Source organism: Plecotus auritus, assembly GCF_963455305.1.
Source record: "Plecotus auritus genome assembly, chromosome: 8".
NCBI classification, from domain to species: Eukaryota; Metazoa; Chordata; class Mammalia; order Chiroptera; family Vespertilionidae; genus Plecotus; species Plecotus auritus.
In genome coordinates, this window is record NC_137782.1 from 170,896,373 (window position 1) to 170,913,643 (window position 17,271).

A 17,271-nucleotide genomic window follows, 5' to 3' on the forward strand; every position below is an offset into this window, starting at 1 on the left:
TGAAGATAGCAAACTGCACACACAGGAGGGTCTGTGCCAGGGGTGGGCAAACTTTTTGACTCGAGGGCCACAATGGGTTCTTAAACTGGACCGGAGGGCCGGAACAAAAGCATGGATGGAGTGTTTGTGTGAACTAATATAAATTCAAAGTAAAGAAGCGGAGGGGAGAGCAAGAGAACCGGATAGAACAGCCGGATCCGGCCCGCGGGCCCTAGTTTGCCCACGGCTGGTCTATGCTGTACAGCAAAAAAACTTACAGAAAAAATTGAACCACACTGCCAGCAGGAATGGTGTGGGAAGGGGTGGGGATTGCGCTAACCTGAAGTTTATCACGGGGACATATACTGGGATGAGGTGCAGGAAGGTTCTGGCACTCGTAGTTACCACCACCAGTCAGTCCTATGGAGCCCGTTCCGAGGGCAGACGCCCCGGCCATCAGCACATCTCCACGCGACGCCCGGTTTTCCGTGGGCGCTCAGGTGGGCCTGACCTCCTGAGGCTGAAAGTACCTTCCACGTTAGGGATACCAGGACTACGGAAACCCGAGTTAGAGACGCTCATTGAAGTTTATTAAAATTTAAACGAACAAAAAATTCCCAAACACAGAACGATTTCAGTCACTAGGAAAGTCTAACTCCGCCACTGAAGCCCGCAGGTGGCTTCGCAGAGAATGAGTGAGCGGAGGGCGGGTGACGAGGAGGAATGTGCCCAGACTCGGGACGTCGGTGAAGGTGGGGCAAACCTGGGCACCTCTGGGTGCGAGGGGACGGACATGAGAGCTACACCAATGAGATCTGAGTAGTCACATAAGCTCTTACACTATAGAGTGGACAGAGCCGACGCCGAGCCAGACGCTAACACCCGAGGGGTAATTTTAACACTTCTTGGACCTTCCAGGGCCTTAGTGCACGGTATTAGCTGGACGGACCTAAGCAAACAGAGGCTCAGGTAAGACCAAGTGACGGTGCTGGGCAGCCCAGGGGGTGGGCAGCCCTTGTTCAAGGTCACCCAGGTGCCTCTGCCCTGTGGCCCTGCCACTCGCTAAGCATGACACCGTTCTGTGGGAACCTGGCCCGCGAGCACCACGTGCGAGCTCCAGCTGAGGGGGAAGGGACGCGCAGGTGGGAGGGCGTGGCCAATGGTACACATCATTTCGGCTCACACCCCACCGAGCAGAACCTGGGAAGCCAGTCTCCAGCGAGGCAGTCTATACCAGGGGTGGGCAAACTTTTTGACTCAAGGGCCACACTGGGTTCTTAACTGGACTGGAGGGCCGGAACAAAAGCATGGATGGAGTGTTTGTGTGAACTAATATAAATTCAAAGTAAAGGAGCGGAGGGGAGAGCAAGAGAACCCTCCGCTCTTTCGGCAACGCGGGCCGGATAGAACAGCTGAACGGGCCGGATCCGGCCCGCGGGCCGTAGTTTGCCCACGGCTGGTCTATACTGAACCGACTAAAACCCAGGAGGTTCTACTGTAAAAGGAATGGGCCAATCAGCATCACGTGTGGCTGTGAGCACTCTTAACCGGGACTGAGCCATTACTCACATCCTTAGCATGGATCCAGACGCTGGAGGAATCAGCATCTGGACGGGGGACTAAGATAAAGGGAAGGATGATGAGGAGAGAGGGTCGGTCAGAAACCTAGGCAACCCCTGCTGGCCTGTTACACGGAGCTTCCTCTGTTAAGAACTCTGTTCCCCGGATAATCCCCGTTGATGGTATTTTAAAGGGAAACACACAAATAAACCCACCATCTCCCAGCTCTGTCCAGCATTCCCCTCCAGCCCACCCCTGGGCCCGGGGAACCCTCGTCCCAGGGAGACCAGAGAGGAAAAGCGGCCACCAGGACCCACGGTCTGGTCCCAACTCGACCAGCCGGGCCCTGTGGATGGGAACCCCGCCCGACTCGCTCCTGCACCTCAAAACAGGGCCGTGAGCAGACCAGGTCGACCTCTTCCAGCTCCAGTGCGGAACGGTCTGAGTGTCAGTCTTCCCTTTGCTGCCACGTCGATGAAATTCTCACTTCTAAAGCAGTGGCTGGGGTACGTGATCGCGGCCAGCTGTTGTCCCGGCTGTGAGATCATCAGCCGAGGACCCCGCCAAGCACAGTGGTCCATGTGTGGGTGAAAGAATGAAATTCTCCTCCCCCTGCCACACGCACCAGGACTCAGTACTGGGAAGTGAGTTCAATGGTAATGCGTTTCCCGCTGTTTATATATTTAATTTCACTCAAGACTGTGTTTAAAGAAGTATTTCAGTGCTCAAACGTTTAAAACCATCGTACAAGAAATTGAAACTTGTGCTCTTAAGAAATCTCTAAGGTAAAGAAAGTTCCCCAAGAAACTCCTTTATAAACTAAGAGTCAAATGGCACAAAAGAGCAATTCAATTATATGTATTTCAATTTTTCCTTCTGGTGCTAGGCAAGAGGGTCTGAGGAAATGTATTCCAAAGGGCTGTGTTCAAGTGTAAGGCCCAGAGGGACAGTGGAATCGTTTTATCTTTGTGAGCATAACCTCAAAAGGACCTTAAAACAAAGGCAAACCTTTAAGGATACCTCTTCACTGTAGCCATCACCCACTCGGTTGTCAGTCCTCACAGAACCTTCCAGCTCCTAAAACACCCGGCTTCAGACTAGCCGAGCTGTCCTGCCTCGGGACCACCGGTCCTCTCTCACCTCCCACCTCTCCAGCTACGGACACACGTAGGCACCGTCACCATCGCAAGCCTGTCTCCACTGAGGGCTGCTGCCTGGGGGGAAGCGCCTCCTCGATACTCACAGTGGCTCCACACAGGTCCTCTGCCAAGTTCACATTCCCATGAACGGCACTTCATAAAACCACAGCATTCTTGAAGAAGAAAAACTGTCAAGTCACGTTAAAATAAGACACAGACCTTCATGAAAATAGAGTCATCACATTTATTACTTTCATTAGGTTGCCATTACATGAAGAATTCCTATGACTAATGTTCCATGTTTCTTGACATGCAAGAGTTAGCATTAATAGCTTAAGTTACTATAAATACTGCTGCCTGGAAGCAGTACAGCAGTTTTAGAGTTTTAAGACGACAGCCGTATTACTCAAGTCTCATTCGGTGTGTTGGAATCAGAAGGTTCTGAACAGCTGGTTAGGAAGGTAGCCAAGGTGCAGAAAAGACGTCTGCGCCTCCTTTTCAAGGGCAGCCAACTCGTGAACTGTAGGTGCCAAAACATCCACATGGCCTTTATAGTTTCCACCTGCATCACACACAGAGCACAGAGTCATGTAAATGACCTGCCTGAAACAACTTGTTGGCAATACTTTGGCTCAACTGCATCAGTAAACGTTGCTTTTAGCAATAAAAATGTACTACCGGGCAAGTTACCTCCAAAACTCAGAGTTCTAAAATGTTAAATCATTACAAATCCATGATTCGGCCTCACTAACAGCTGTCCCAATACCCCCATCCGGCCCTCCCGTCCTCGTCCTTGATTGGGGAAAGCACAAGGCTAGCCTGAATCTTAACAAAATTTCAGGAATGAGCGAAGGGCATTCCAGGTGAAGGGAAGGGTAGGCTGGTTACCACTGAACTAAGTCAAAGGTTTCTGATTCTTCACTCAAAATCACTACACTCGTTCCCTAAAAATTCTATAAATGTTCAACTACTCATATGACATTAACACATCGAGAGAAGCAGCTACACTGCTTCTTCATTCACATACATCATACAATAAAAATGCCGTGGACAGGTATGGACAAGTGCTATGAGAATAATAAAGAGGGAGTAACATGCTAAAAATATACACTTAACATCCTATATAATAAAAAGCTAATATGCAAATCAGCCAATGGCAGAATGACCGGTCACTATGATGTGCACTGACCACCAGGGGGCAGACGCTCAACTCAGGAGCTGCCCCGGTGGTCAGTGCACTCCCACAGGGGGAGCACCGCTCAGCCAGAAGCCCTGAGCCAGGCTCACGGCTGGCGAGCGCAGCGGCTGAGCTGTCAGTCGGACATCTCCTGAGAGCTCCAGGATTGCGAGATGGTGCAGGCCGGGTTGAGGGACCCCCCACCCCCAAGTGCATGAATTTCGTGCACCGGGCCTCTAGTTATGAAATAAAAGTACTTGCTTCTTAAACGGATGCTCAGAGAGGAAACATTCTAATTTAAAATAGAATTAAAAGTAATTCAAAGCTTACCACCAGTTGCCCTTTTTTGTCCATAGGTAACTTTGCCATCAAATTCATCCACAGGTACCTTTATATCTGGCTCAACCTGAGAAATGGTACAGTTCAGGTGTTCTTCTACCTCAGAGAGCAACTAAGAAAGGGAGAGAAAATTCCATTTTGACAAGAGTTGCATTTTAGTAGCATTAAATAAAAGCAGGAAGCTGTACAATACTTAGCATAAATGGAAGATAGATTTCTGAAGAGATGGACTCACAGTTACAATTTATAAACTACAGCTAACATCATACTCAATACTTTTCCTCCTAAGTGACAACAGATAAGTGCTGATGTGACTTTTGCAAACAAATGCAGTCTATTTTCCAACTGTAAAAAGCTTTGGGCATCTTACCTGCATCTCATTGTACCATATGGTGCAGCCACCATCCTCCTTGAGCCTGGTGTTGTAACACCCCTTCCCACGGCTGCTACACACATGGTACCAGACCTAAAGAGGGAGGAGGCATGAACATGCGTGGAGACAGGAGCTCGCTCGAATGCTCTATTGTCACCTTGTTCTTAATATCGTCTGTCCTCGAGGCAGACTGCAGGTGCAGCTGCTACCGTCACCACTCAGTAGCTCTTTTCTAACCGGGTCTCCTGAAAGAACTCTTCTTGAAAATAATCCAACAGTTTTTCCAAAATGGATGTCAGTTATAGAAAGCAATTCTCACATAGAAACAAGGATGAAAAAGTACATATTGGAGAATGCTATATTATCAAGATGAGCATAAAAAATAAGTCCAAATCTCTTTCCTAAGAAAATAAAGCAAAAAGCAAAATGACCACTGGTTTGGGGAATAAATATAAGGGGATTCTTTATTCTTGCAACTTTTCTGTAAATTTGAAATTACATCAAAATAGTAGGTTACACTTTCCCCCCTCCCCCATAGTCTTCTATGGCACCATGCCAGAGTTTAAATACATTTTGGTGAAAACAGTTATTTTAAAGCTATTAGGACAAATAACATTTTGCATTTTTCCCTTCCAAACTTCATCCTATTTATCCATTTAGTGAACACTGACCAAAAAAAAGGCTACAAAGAGGTCACTTATATTCCCTGTGCAACCAAATTCAATGGAAATGGGAAAATCCCACTGCTTTTCTTTCCAACATCTAAAAAAAAGGTAGCAGCATAAACAGTGAATGCGATATAGCAGTGAGAGGATTACCTTCTCTTTTTCTGTTGCCACCAGGGAAATGGCCAGGCCCATCCTGAAAGAGGGGAACAGTCTCATTAGACCCCGCCCCCCAGCACAGGCTCCGAGGGGAGGAGGGGGCCGCAGTACCTCTCAGCTCTGCCGACGCGGCCGATCCGGTGGACATAGTTCTGCTTCTCGTCAGGCAGGGTGACATTTATGACTGTAAATGAAATCGGTCATTACCAACTGCCATGAGTTTCTAAGTATTTTGAAAATATTAGTTTACTACTTTAAATTCCACAAAATTCCATCTACAGGTATAAAAAGTATCTTTTTACCATAAGGAACGCCATGGATATCAATTCCTCTGGCAGCTACATCTGTGCAGATCAAGAATCTTACGTCTCCTTTCTACAGAGGACAGAAAGGCATTTATCAGCACATATACAAAAAGATAAACACAACACTGTCTTTCCACTAACTGAGAACTCTAGTAACTACTGTGCTACTTTCAGATTAGAGACCCAGATAATCTTAATTCTCTGGGCCACCTCTTGAATTTTTAAGTTATGGTTCACTAACTACGACATTTAGGGTGAATAAATCCATGACTAGATTAATTTTGCTTTGCTTTTCTCTTACATCAAAGATATTAAACCTTTGCTACAATTTGCCTTTATCTTCAGAAATCCTGATAGGTAATTCAAGAGAAAAATAGAATAGAACACACTATAAAAACAGAAGCATTATTTTTACCCTTGCATTGAAATTCAGAATACTAGATATTATACCTCAATGCTTGTGAGGAAAAAATGCTGAAGAGAAGGGGCAGAGTGCCTCCTGGTGCTCACTAAGGAAATACACACCAGCCTGGGAGGGGGTCCGGCCGAGGCACAGCAGTTAGAGCTCTGGGGGAGGGGGAAGGGCGCACTGGGTTTGGGTCCAGTAGAATGCCTAGATACAGAAGGGCGGCCCCCTGAGTACACCAGGCCATTCCATGTAGTTTGCCCTCCACATCAATCCAGAGCATGGGAACGTAATCCGAAGTTCCCTCGCTCAGCACTCTCACCTCTTCCATGGTGCGCCTGAGAGAATGCAGTATGCACTGAAATGAACACCCTGATAAACAGTAAGGATTCTTGTGGGTGCAGGCTACTGACCTTGGGTCTTAAAGGGCTCAAGCCCCACCCACCTCATAACCTATTCATGTGCTGTGGCTGGGATGGTCTGCCCTAAACAATTAAAACTATATTTAATTCTACAAAACCCTATTTGACACCTGTCTGAAAATAATCTACATATTAAGTTTTCTATGGGCATCACTATAAGCTTTTTTAAAGGCTCAGAGACATTGTTTACCTATCTAATGATGCTTCTAAAAATATCTACCTGAAAGAATTTAAATAAAACTTTCTCAAATTAAAAATTCTTGTTATAGTAGTGTTGTGCTGATAGAGAATGTGTAATTTACCATCTGACCTTAAAGATGACTAAGCACAGCCATGAATGGAATACACCAGCGAGGACGGAAATATTTTGAAATTTCTAGGACAAGAATTGCTTTATGAATATTAACTGGAACTGATTAAAACCAGATACAACTCTCCTCTTTCGTATTAAGGAAATGTAAACGATTTCAATGCCAATACCTTAAATCTTTCCAAGTTCTGCTTTCTCTCATGAGGCTTTCTGTCGCCATGCAGACAAACACAGGAGAACTGGTGTCCCTTCTTATCAGGCCCTAGTGGAAGGCAGATTAAAAGTTAACCTTGGAAAACACTAGCCTTAGGTTATGTGTAAAAAAAGAAGTCAGGCTATAATGGTATCATATAATTCTATAGAAATCTATGATCTATGTCACAAACCAGGGTTAACACAATTAGGCAAAGTGCCACTAAAGTGAACTCCCTGGCATCAAATTTGATTTTGCTTTGAAGGACATGTTAAGCCACCTTCCAATCTGCAGGAGTAAATCAAGCATCATGCCAATGAAATACATTAATAAGAGGAAAATACAAGTGGACACTAGGAACTTCACCTGTACCATACGAAGCGAAAAACGAAAGTAGGTGAAAGAGGTTGTTCTTGGAAGAATCAGAACGGCACTAAGAAGTCCATGCCTTACGAAAGGCCACGCCCACAAGCCTGCCCTCCTGAAGGTGTTCTACACCAGCCATCGCCAACCTGTCGGACCTCACAGACCACCGGTTGGCGAGCGCTGATCTACACAACTCAGTTATCTGAGCCAGTGGCTGGGCCAACCTCTGCCTTTTAACAGACTTTAGTCCCCTGGTATACGTTAGTGTTCACGCATATATCCAGATTTTCCACCAGCCATCTCTTCTTCTGTAATTTCTAACTGTTCTGCTTTTTCTCATTTCCCTTTCTTCCTTTCTTATTTAGCCTTATTTAGATTAAGGTTTTCTCCTCATATTTCGATTTAAAAGACATACATTCCATTACTTAGGAGATACACTTGAAATTTTAACATTACTCAGTAACTTCACCCCCTTCCAAGTGACATAGGTCCTTAGCACTGTGACCCACGTTCACTGTAATGAAACCACCTCTGTGGAAATGGTCCATTGCTTTTCCTGGGCTCATCTTACAGAAAAGCACCGAGTCAGCACATACACAGCGCACCATCACTGCTTTACATTCTGTGCGCGTTCTAGGCCGCATCAACCGGAGATTAATAACCGACTAAATGAGACAATAAGCACAACTTACTTCCAGTAAGGAAACCTTACCTCCTCCTTGTTGCATAAAATACTGCTCCAAGTTGTCACAGTCGATTTTGGTTCTACAGAAAATAATTGCTTGGTCCATTTTGTGTTCCCTGATGGCCCGCACAGCATACTCCCCTTTCAGGATCTTAATAGCTTCGGACCACATCTCTTAAAAATCACCAGAGGAGAACAAAAACACAGAATCTCAATCTGAAACTGTCACCAACACAAATCACAGACTTGCTGCTTAACTCCCTTAAACTCTGCTTCAATGTGATGCCAGTTTGTGGGGTCCCAAAACATCTCTAACCGTCCCTCCTATGAGGGACACACACACACACACACAGAAAAACACAACCACACAAAACACTGTTCTTACCATTTACGGAGAATTCATTCTCTTGTGCCTCACATTACCTTCCTAAATGTGCCATAAATGTTTAACCCCATTAAAAACAAGTAATATACTTTCTAAGTTAACCTAAACACCAAAATGTTCCTACTTCCCTCTATGGAGTAAAGACCATACATCAAACCTAGTTAGTAATTTCTTAGGCACCAACCTCCAAATCTTTATTTTTCAATGGGAAGCTGGGCTATAGTCTCGCAACTACCTCATGCGTTTTGTTTTATAACCCAAAGTATGTCCAAGGTCTCTGTGGCCATCGCTAATTGTAGTATAAAACGAAGCGGAAGTTTCACAAGGAAAGGAAATGAAGCAGCAAACACTGACTTTATAGGCTGCATGCCCACACGGGAGGGCACGTTACTGTGAACTGGAAGAGCCTTTGCTCCTCTCCAACAGAGGCCAGCTGAGCACACACCAGCGGAGCCGCAGATGAAATGGCTCAAAGCAGGCATCCTCAAACTATGGCCCGCGGGCCACATGCAGCCCGCCGAGGACATGTATCGGGCCCGCCGGGTGCCGCTGCCTGTCCTGCTTAGCAGCCGACGCATCCCGGGCCCGCAGTGCGCATAGGAATTTGTTCATAGTTTTTTTTTTAAACTATAGTCCGGCCCTCCAACCGTCTGAGGGACAGTGAACTGGCCCCCTGTTTCAAAAGTTTGAGGACCCCTGGATCAAAGGAACCCTCTTCAATCAAGACTGCAGATATCCACCTGAGCCGAGTGCGGCCTCACCCAGGCCACCACCCATTGCGACACCTGATACCGGCCAAGCAGTGTAACGGATTTCAGATGCATCCCAGGTTCTCTAAGCGCTGTCCTGGTACCACAATGTATCTTCATCCGTTTTTAAAACATTATGTACACGAGACAAACTGAGCTCTGCATACAAATACCTTAATTGAACTGGAATTTAATGTAAGGCCTTTTAAAAACCGATAAAAATGTAATGATGGGCAGTTTCAGTTTGGGAAGATGAGAAAGTTCTGAGCTGGGTGGTGGTGGTTACACAGGACTGTACTTAATGCCAAACTATCCACTTAAAAATGGTTAAAGCCAACTTGACCTGAAGTGGGTATGACAGGATAGAGGCATTCGCAGATGAAAGGAAGGTGCTGGTGAGAAAATGAATAGTAAAGAACTGACCTTGTCCCAAAAGGTCTGGGAGGTAACTCCTGAACCCCTGAAATGTCCCGCCTGTCATTGTGTACCGGGGGGCTTGGCCTATGCTAATCTATGCTAACAATGCGATTCATGGCGGGGCCTTGGGTCACGCTGCATCAGCTCAACCTCTGGAGGGAATGGAGACCAGCCCTCTCTCTCTCTCTATAAACACCGCCTTCCTCTCTGATCTTGCTGCTCACAACAACAGCACCTACCTGGCTTCTTATGATTCTGTTATGTCACCTGGCCTGTGTGTGCAGGGGCGATGGGGCCATCCTAACATCCCCAATGCCATCTGGGAGCCCAGTTCTGAAACGGCATCGCCCACTCGTCATCTGTCTGGAGGAGAGCCGCTGCTGAACTGGGTCTGGTGCCCCTTCCACCAGCATGGCTGCCCCTCGGTCAGTGGTGTGCCCGCGGGGCCCTCCCAGGGAATCTGCTTGCCGGACAGGTTTCCAGGTTTCCCTCACACAGCCACTCTAGCACGCTGACTTCTGTGAACGTTTTGTCCCTAGTTCCACTGCTTTCCATGAAAAACATCCCAAAAGGTTAAAATGGTAAATGTTATGTTACGGGTATTGATTCAAGAAGAACCAATAAACCATTTCTAGGTCATATCTGTATCTCTCACAAAGTTGTAGCTAAAGACCTTTTCTTTGTTATCTAGTTTCCTGAAATGAAGAACCCCTGGAATTCAGCATCAATATAATATAATCTGTCACCAGAGAAATGTTTCCTATGATCAGTGAGCATTCTATAATTTAAAATATCTGTGATTTAGATGCCAGGAGGCTAATATGCTAAATTCAGTCACTAATATTCTCTAAGTTGACTAGTATCAGCTTTTCTCCCATTTCTTTCTTATTTTTGTTGCTTTTATTTTCAGATTTCCTATTCTACTTTTATTGATCCCATGAGACAGGGCATAAACACAACAAAATATACCAATTTGTTTTCGCAATCTTTCAGCACCTGAATTTCACTGACATTTTTTACTTACCCGGACTGTTAGCACCAGGTCTTGTGTTGTCTTTTGCATGTACTTCATCCGTCTACCAAACAGCAAGGACACAGAAGGGGTGGGGAGTGGTTTAAACAACAATTCAGAACAGGTGTCATTTTTTTACAAGAATAGAACTGTATCTTTAGACTGCACTTCAGACACTATCTTTTCTTTTTTTTTTAAATATATTTTATTGGTTTTTTACAGAGAGGAAGGAAGAGGGATAGAGAGTTAGAAACATCGATGAGAGAGAAACATCGATCAACTGCCTCTTGCACACCTTCTACTGGGGATGTGCCCGCAACCAAGTTACATGCCCTTGACCGGAATCGAACCTGGAACCTTTCAGTCCGCAGGCTGACGCTCTATCCACTGAGCCAAACCGGTTTTGGCAAGACATATATCTTTATAATCTGTAGGCAAGTGTTCTTCAGATTCAGAAAAACCCTTTATTAACTGCAACTCTAAGGCTAACCAATTTTAAATGTAATAATAAAAATACAAAGGTCACCCTAACCGGTTTGGCTCAATGGATAGAGCATCGGCCTGCAGACTGAAGGGTCCCAGGTTCGATTCCGGTCAAGGGCATGTACCTTGGTTGCGGCACATCCCCAGTAGGGGGTGTGCAGGAGGCAGCTGATCGATGTTTCTCTCAATATTTCTAACTATCTTTCTCCCTTCCTCTCTGTAAAAAAATCAATAAAATATATTTAAAAAAAATACAAAGGCCATTTTTAGAACTTTGTGTATTCATAATAAACATACCCTTATATAATGGCAAATCCAGTAACAGTGGGGGAAAATGACACGATGGACACATGAAATTAATTTTTTTAAAAATAAGGCACATCAAGAAAACACTAAACTACTACTAAAAAGAAAATCATTGCATCGGAAATCAGGTCTACATATACAGGTAATCCTGTTTATTTAAAGCAACTTTATAGACAGAAAAGTAAAAGATGAGTCCATCACCTACTCCATGCCCTAAAGGCCTAACGTTTTCCTAAACTGTTGGTCCACTTCTCTTCACTTAGGTAAACTATCTGGTTGTGTGAAGCATCACGAGGGGCCCGAGGTAAAGCTAGTTTACGACTGCTTTACTCTGTGCAAATGTTCACTTTATAGAGACTTACTCTGATGTGGTTTTTCCCAAGCCTTTCCCAGAGTCTGTCAGCCTTGGGATTCACTGGGACAACCACGTGGTGCACGGTGTCTGGGACGGAATCTTCGCCTTTTAAATCAACCCACGTGGGAAAATGCATTATCTTCTCAGACAGTTTCTTTACATCAAAAGAATGCAAAGTAGCAGAGCAAACAATCACCTATGAATAGAAAAATCAAAGTTTAGATAAACTTTCATTTTATAACAATAACTCCACCGATGATAAGGATGTGGGCCACAACGTACACTATGCCTGGAATCTGAAGACAAGTTCAATACCCGACTCTGTAGCAATCAGTGGTGTGGCTTCGGGCAAGTTCATCTCTCGGAGCTCAGACCCTCTACTCAGTAGAGTCTACTGCCACAGATCACATGACCTCTATTCCTCGGGGCACAACCAAACTAAGTAAGATGAAAAGGTTTTGAAGATCTAAATTGTAAGGTTTAGACTTACCTAAAAACTTACAAACTTCTCTAACCTAGACCTTTTCCTTTGTGTGTATTATATAACCAAGTACTAAAGAACACGGTTCATAGAGCAGTTAATCAGAAAACACTAAAAGATGTGAACGTCAGATAAAAAACTAAGCACTGATACGTAGTGAGTATGTACATGTCTTTTAAGATGTGTTAGACCTTTACCTGCAGCCTTTTCCCATCGGAGGTGATCTGAGGGATCTGACTGTGCATCCTATTTATAAAATCTGAGTAGCCTTGAGAAAGCAGCCCGTCCTGTGTGAGAAGCAAAGAAAAGCGTCAGTTTTCAATCAGGAGCTACACCGTTCTTTTCTGAAACTAACGTAAAATGTAAGATGTAGAAACTAATTCATACAGATATATACCCACGTATTTTTTAAGTGATTATTTTCTCTTGGATACTTAAAGACAAGTTATAAGTTCAACTTTAAACCCCATGTGACTAAAATACAGAAAAGCTGGCGATAAAGAATGCAAACACCACACTCTAGTATTCATGAAAGAATAGGAGAGTTAACAGCTATTACCACGTCCTAAGCATATGATTTAATATGGAAAACAAACAAACAAAAAAAACAAAAAACAAAAACAAAAAACCTGTGCTAAAAAAAACTACTGCACCCCTCCTGAAATTAATCTGCAAGTATGTTGCAAGAGCTCAAACACATTAATGTCTTTCCATACAGTTTCATTTGCAACTATGACCAAGAGGAATAATTTGTAATGTGCAAAAAAATACGTACACACAAAAATAACTATTTGGAAAGATAAACAAACCTTCACATCTAGTAACAAGAGCAGTAAAATAAACAAAGAAGTATCCATACAACAGACCATTAGACAGCCTTTAAAAATCTTTTATGAATAACATGAAAACTTAATACTACATTAAAAAAAAGCTTTCCTAGCCCTAGCCCGTTTGGATCAATGGATAGAGCATCGGTCTGTGGACTCAAGGGTCCCAGGTTCGATTCCGGTCAAGGGCATGTACCTTGGTTGCGGGCACATCCCCAGTAGGGGGTGTGCAGGAGGCAGCTGATCAATGTTTCTCTCTCATTGATGTTTCTAACTCTCTATCCCTCTCCCTTCCTCTCTGTAAAAAAATCAATAAAATATATTAAAAAAATTAAAATTAAAAAAAGCTTTCCTAGATGCCTCAATGCTTGATTTCAACTACATAAAATAACATTTACATAAATATAGAAGTGGAAGAAAATATACCAAACTGGTAACAATGATTATCTCTAGGTATTTGAATCATGACTGAATTATATTTTTAATATATTGTACATATTTTATTTTCAAAAATAAAAGCAAACACTTTAAAAAGCATAACATATTTCAACATACGGCTTCGTCCAGGACCAGGAACCTAACTTGGGACAAGTTCAGCTTCCCGGTGGACACCAGGTCATCCAGTCTTCCCGGAGTGCCGACGACTATATCCACCTGGAAAGCATCAAAGCACCCATGAAACCCGAGAAAATAACTCCGTTAAGTTAGAAAAGCCTGAGAAATACATTAACCTGACTTGTGTAATGATACCAACTACTCCACCAGGTCTCGACCGCACATGTGCATAACGCTGCAACTTTAAAAGATTTTTTAAAATTAAATAGCTCTACTCTGTCGCTCCGAAGCTGACGTCTACTGCAGACACACACAGGGCTAAGGCTGAGCCAGAGGATGGTGAAGACAACAGGAGAAGAGAAGGTAAGATGGAAAGAACAGACGAGAACACCTTAGATCCCGAGCGGAAGGAAACTGACTCCTACCGAGAGAGCTTGGAGCAGCACTGCCCTGACGCCATCGCTCTGGCCAGCAGTACACCTTAGGCAGGGCTGACGAAAGCAGACCTAACTCCCTAAGCTCTGTAGCTGCAAAATAGGAGTTAAGAAATTTAGTAGATTTGGGTTTAGGGAACCAAGATTGGGAATGAACATATTAAATACCTCTTCAACCACTAAAATATAACACACTAAATAAGAATATACTAAAGCAATATTACTATCTTAGAATATTACTATCTTAACAAGTCCAATACATAATGTGATTCCTTGCTCTTAACATGCCACACCGGCTCAAATCTAAATCATTCAGAATGAAATTTCCTTTGACGGGCGCCAATGTAATGGGAGGGAGGGCATGTTTGCGCCCCATGACTCAGTGCCAGGTGGCTTAGACTGAATGAGAAAATAGTAAGGAAGGAAATGGAAGAGAAATGTGTAAGGAAGAGGTTATTTCATACATATAAAATATTTTATAAGGTCCTACCGTGTTTAGCTTCACCGAATTGATGAGCACAGCTAGCAATTTCTCTAATGAAGATCACAGCTTAGCTTTGTCCTTTATAAACGCAAGGCTAAGCACAGCCATTAAGACTTCTCCTTACACGTCTCTGACCTCATCTCCCTCCTATTGGGGCCAGGTCTTAGCATCCTCACCCATCCTAAGGATCTCTCTGCCAAAACTGCTTCCTTCTCTGCAATCCACTCTCTCTCCATTTCTATTCTTAATTCCAGCCTCTTCTTTTTCAATTACTGCTCTCCCCGCCTCCCCAAAAAAGGATACTTAATTCATGAAAGTAAGGAGGGAATTCTCAGGCGCTCAAAAGGTAAACAAACAAACAGAAAGATTGATGCATGCCGGAGTTTTGCACGAGGGGTTCAGAAGAGACTACTGCTCTGAACACTTCTGGAAAAGAAAAGGCTTACCTGCTGCAACATGTCTTTGAACAAATTTATACTTTTTTGAGCTTGTTTTCATCTCTTGAAACGCAACACAACTAACTATACTGCCAAAACGACCACCCATGATGTCACACCCATGTGACTTTTTAAAAATCAGAAGTACAACTTACCCCATTATCTAAAACAGAGAGCTGATCCCGGGCTGCAACACCTCCAATTATCAGAAGCTCCCTGAAATAAATAGCAGAATAATAATGCAAAAAAAAAAGGTTAAAGCGCACTTACTGTATGAGCTGCACCCATGTCTTTTCGGTGGAAATGAAAGTTGAGTAAGTAACGGAGGAAGAATCCACAGGAAAGTCGGAAGTAGGATGGACATGAAACGCTCCATATCCAGAAGCCTATGAAATGCGCTAGTGTGGGAAAGTGAGCAGAGCGTGCAAGCACGGAGCACTCAAACATGAGCCCTCATCACACAGCCTCCAGGGGCTCCGGCCTCGTTTCAATCACTTTTCACATGTAATGGTTATATGTGCAAAGAACAGCTCTGACATAATATGTAAATATCAAGTTTAAAAAGTTGCCGCTAGGCAGAATAACTAAAAACTGGGGGATGAAGTGGAAGGAGATTTACTAGTACTTTTCATAGAATATCCTTTAGTTGTTTAAATTTTTCTCATTCAAAATACTTCAAAAACAGCCCTGACCAGTTTGGCTCAGTGGATAGAGCATCGGCCTGCGGACTCAAGTGTCCCAGGTTCGATTCTGGTCAAGGGCATGTACCTTGGTTGCGGGTATATACCCAGTGGGGAGTGTGCAGGAGGCAGCTGATCGATGTTTCTCCCTCATCGATGTTTCTAACTATCCCTCTCCCTTCCTCTCTGTAAAAACAAAAACAAAAAAAAAACAAAAAACACTTCAAAAACAATGTTTAGGTTAAAAAAATTGCCTTATGTCAAGACAATTCAATGGAGGGAAAGAAGTCTTTTCAACAAACGGTGCTAGACAAATGGATATGCACATGCAAAAGAGTGAAGTTAAACCTCCCCTTTATTTTTATTTTTATTTTTTTTAAATATATTTTATTGATTTTTACAGAGAGGAAGGGAGAGGGATAGAGAGCCAGAAACATCGATCAGCTGCCTCCTGCACACTCCCCACTGGGGATGTGCCCGCAACCAAGGTACATGCCCTTGACCGGAATCGAACCCGGGACCCCTCAGTCCGCAGGCCGACGCTCTATCCACTGAGCCAAACCGGTTAGGGCAAAACTTCCCCTTTATATCATACACAAATATTAACTCAAAATGAACCACAGACCTAAGTGTAAAACCTAACACTATAAACACTTAGAAGAAAACACAGGCGTAAATTTTCTTGACCCTGGGTTAGGCAAAGTCTCCCTATACTAGGTGTACCAGTTAATAATGCGGGAGGTTTTCAATAGATGGAGTAACACATATGTTGATATACTAGAATATGCGATTTGATATGTATGCTATTTTGTTGTATTGACAGCAAGCTTGTAAACTTCATATGTCAAATTTTCTGAAGGTGTTAACATCATAGATATTTTTACGCTTAAAAATGTCGAGTTTCGTGCCCCCCCCAAAAAAGAGCATTTGCAGGAAGTTTTAATTCATTATTTTGAAGAAAAAGTTATCATATACTTCGGGAAGCAGAAGCGGTTAGGAGCAATCAGGAAGGTATGCAGGTGAGCAGTTGGGAGCCAGCAGTCCTGGATTGTGAGGCCCAGTGGGATCGGGCCTAAACGGGCAGTCGGACATCCCTCGAGGGGTCTCAGATTGGAGAGGGTGCAGACTGGGCTGAGGGACACACACACTCCCGTGCACGAATTTCGTGCACCGGGCCTCTAGTTATAGCATAAAAACCAATTCCTATTAGCATTTTCCATTCTTCCAAAACACTCTTACCAAGAGTTCCGAGTCTCTCTCGATAAACAGAGGTCTGCTTACAAGCTCCTCCAGGGCTCTGCCTATCCTACCCTCAAGGCACTCATCACTTGTCCCGCTGTTTCTCTCCCCACTCTCCCCACACCCCCACACCTAATTCTATAAAAGCAGTGACTAATTCTCACTGTCATATTCCTGACCCCTAGCCTAAGACTCCACACACAGTAATGTTCAAATAATAACTGAGTAACTAAAAAGCATGAATCCTGAAAACAAAATTAGCAATTATTTTATCAAAAAGTTGTATTAAGTTTCCTTTATCCCTGAATGAGTTTTACTCGTAAGTAAGATCAATATTAAAGAGATGGGC

The 17,271-nt window shown here is 43.7% G+C and overlaps 1 protein-coding gene across 1 annotated transcript in view; it reads right to left on the reverse strand.

Moving 5' to 3' along the window:
- Nucleotides 1-2,908: 2,908 nt before the first annotated feature.
- Nucleotides 2,909-17,271, reverse strand: part of DDX1 (DEAD-box helicase 1) — a 28,544-nt gene continuing 14,181 nt past the window's right edge. The window contains exons 14-26 of the mRNA XM_080686637.1: nt 15,159-15,219; nt 13,649-13,747; nt 12,464-12,553; nt 11,793-11,981; nt 10,654-10,705; nt 8,106-8,252; nt 7,005-7,096; nt 5,694-5,766; nt 5,503-5,575; nt 5,386-5,428; nt 4,565-4,660; nt 4,186-4,306; nt 2,909-3,240 (exon numbers count right to left, since the gene is read on the reverse strand). Coding sequence (XP_080542763.1) covers nt 3,110-3,240; nt 4,186-4,306; nt 4,565-4,660; nt 5,386-5,428; nt 5,503-5,575; nt 5,694-5,766; nt 7,005-7,096; nt 8,106-8,252; nt 10,654-10,705; nt 11,793-11,981; nt 12,464-12,553; nt 13,649-13,747; nt 15,159-15,219 — 1,267 coding nt within the window. The 3' untranslated portion in view covers nt 2,909-3,109. The remainder of the gene's footprint in view (nt 3,241-4,185; nt 4,307-4,564; nt 4,661-5,385; nt 5,429-5,502; nt 5,576-5,693; nt 5,767-7,004; nt 7,097-8,105; nt 8,253-10,653; nt 10,706-11,792; nt 11,982-12,463; nt 12,554-13,648; nt 13,748-15,158; nt 15,220-17,271) is intronic.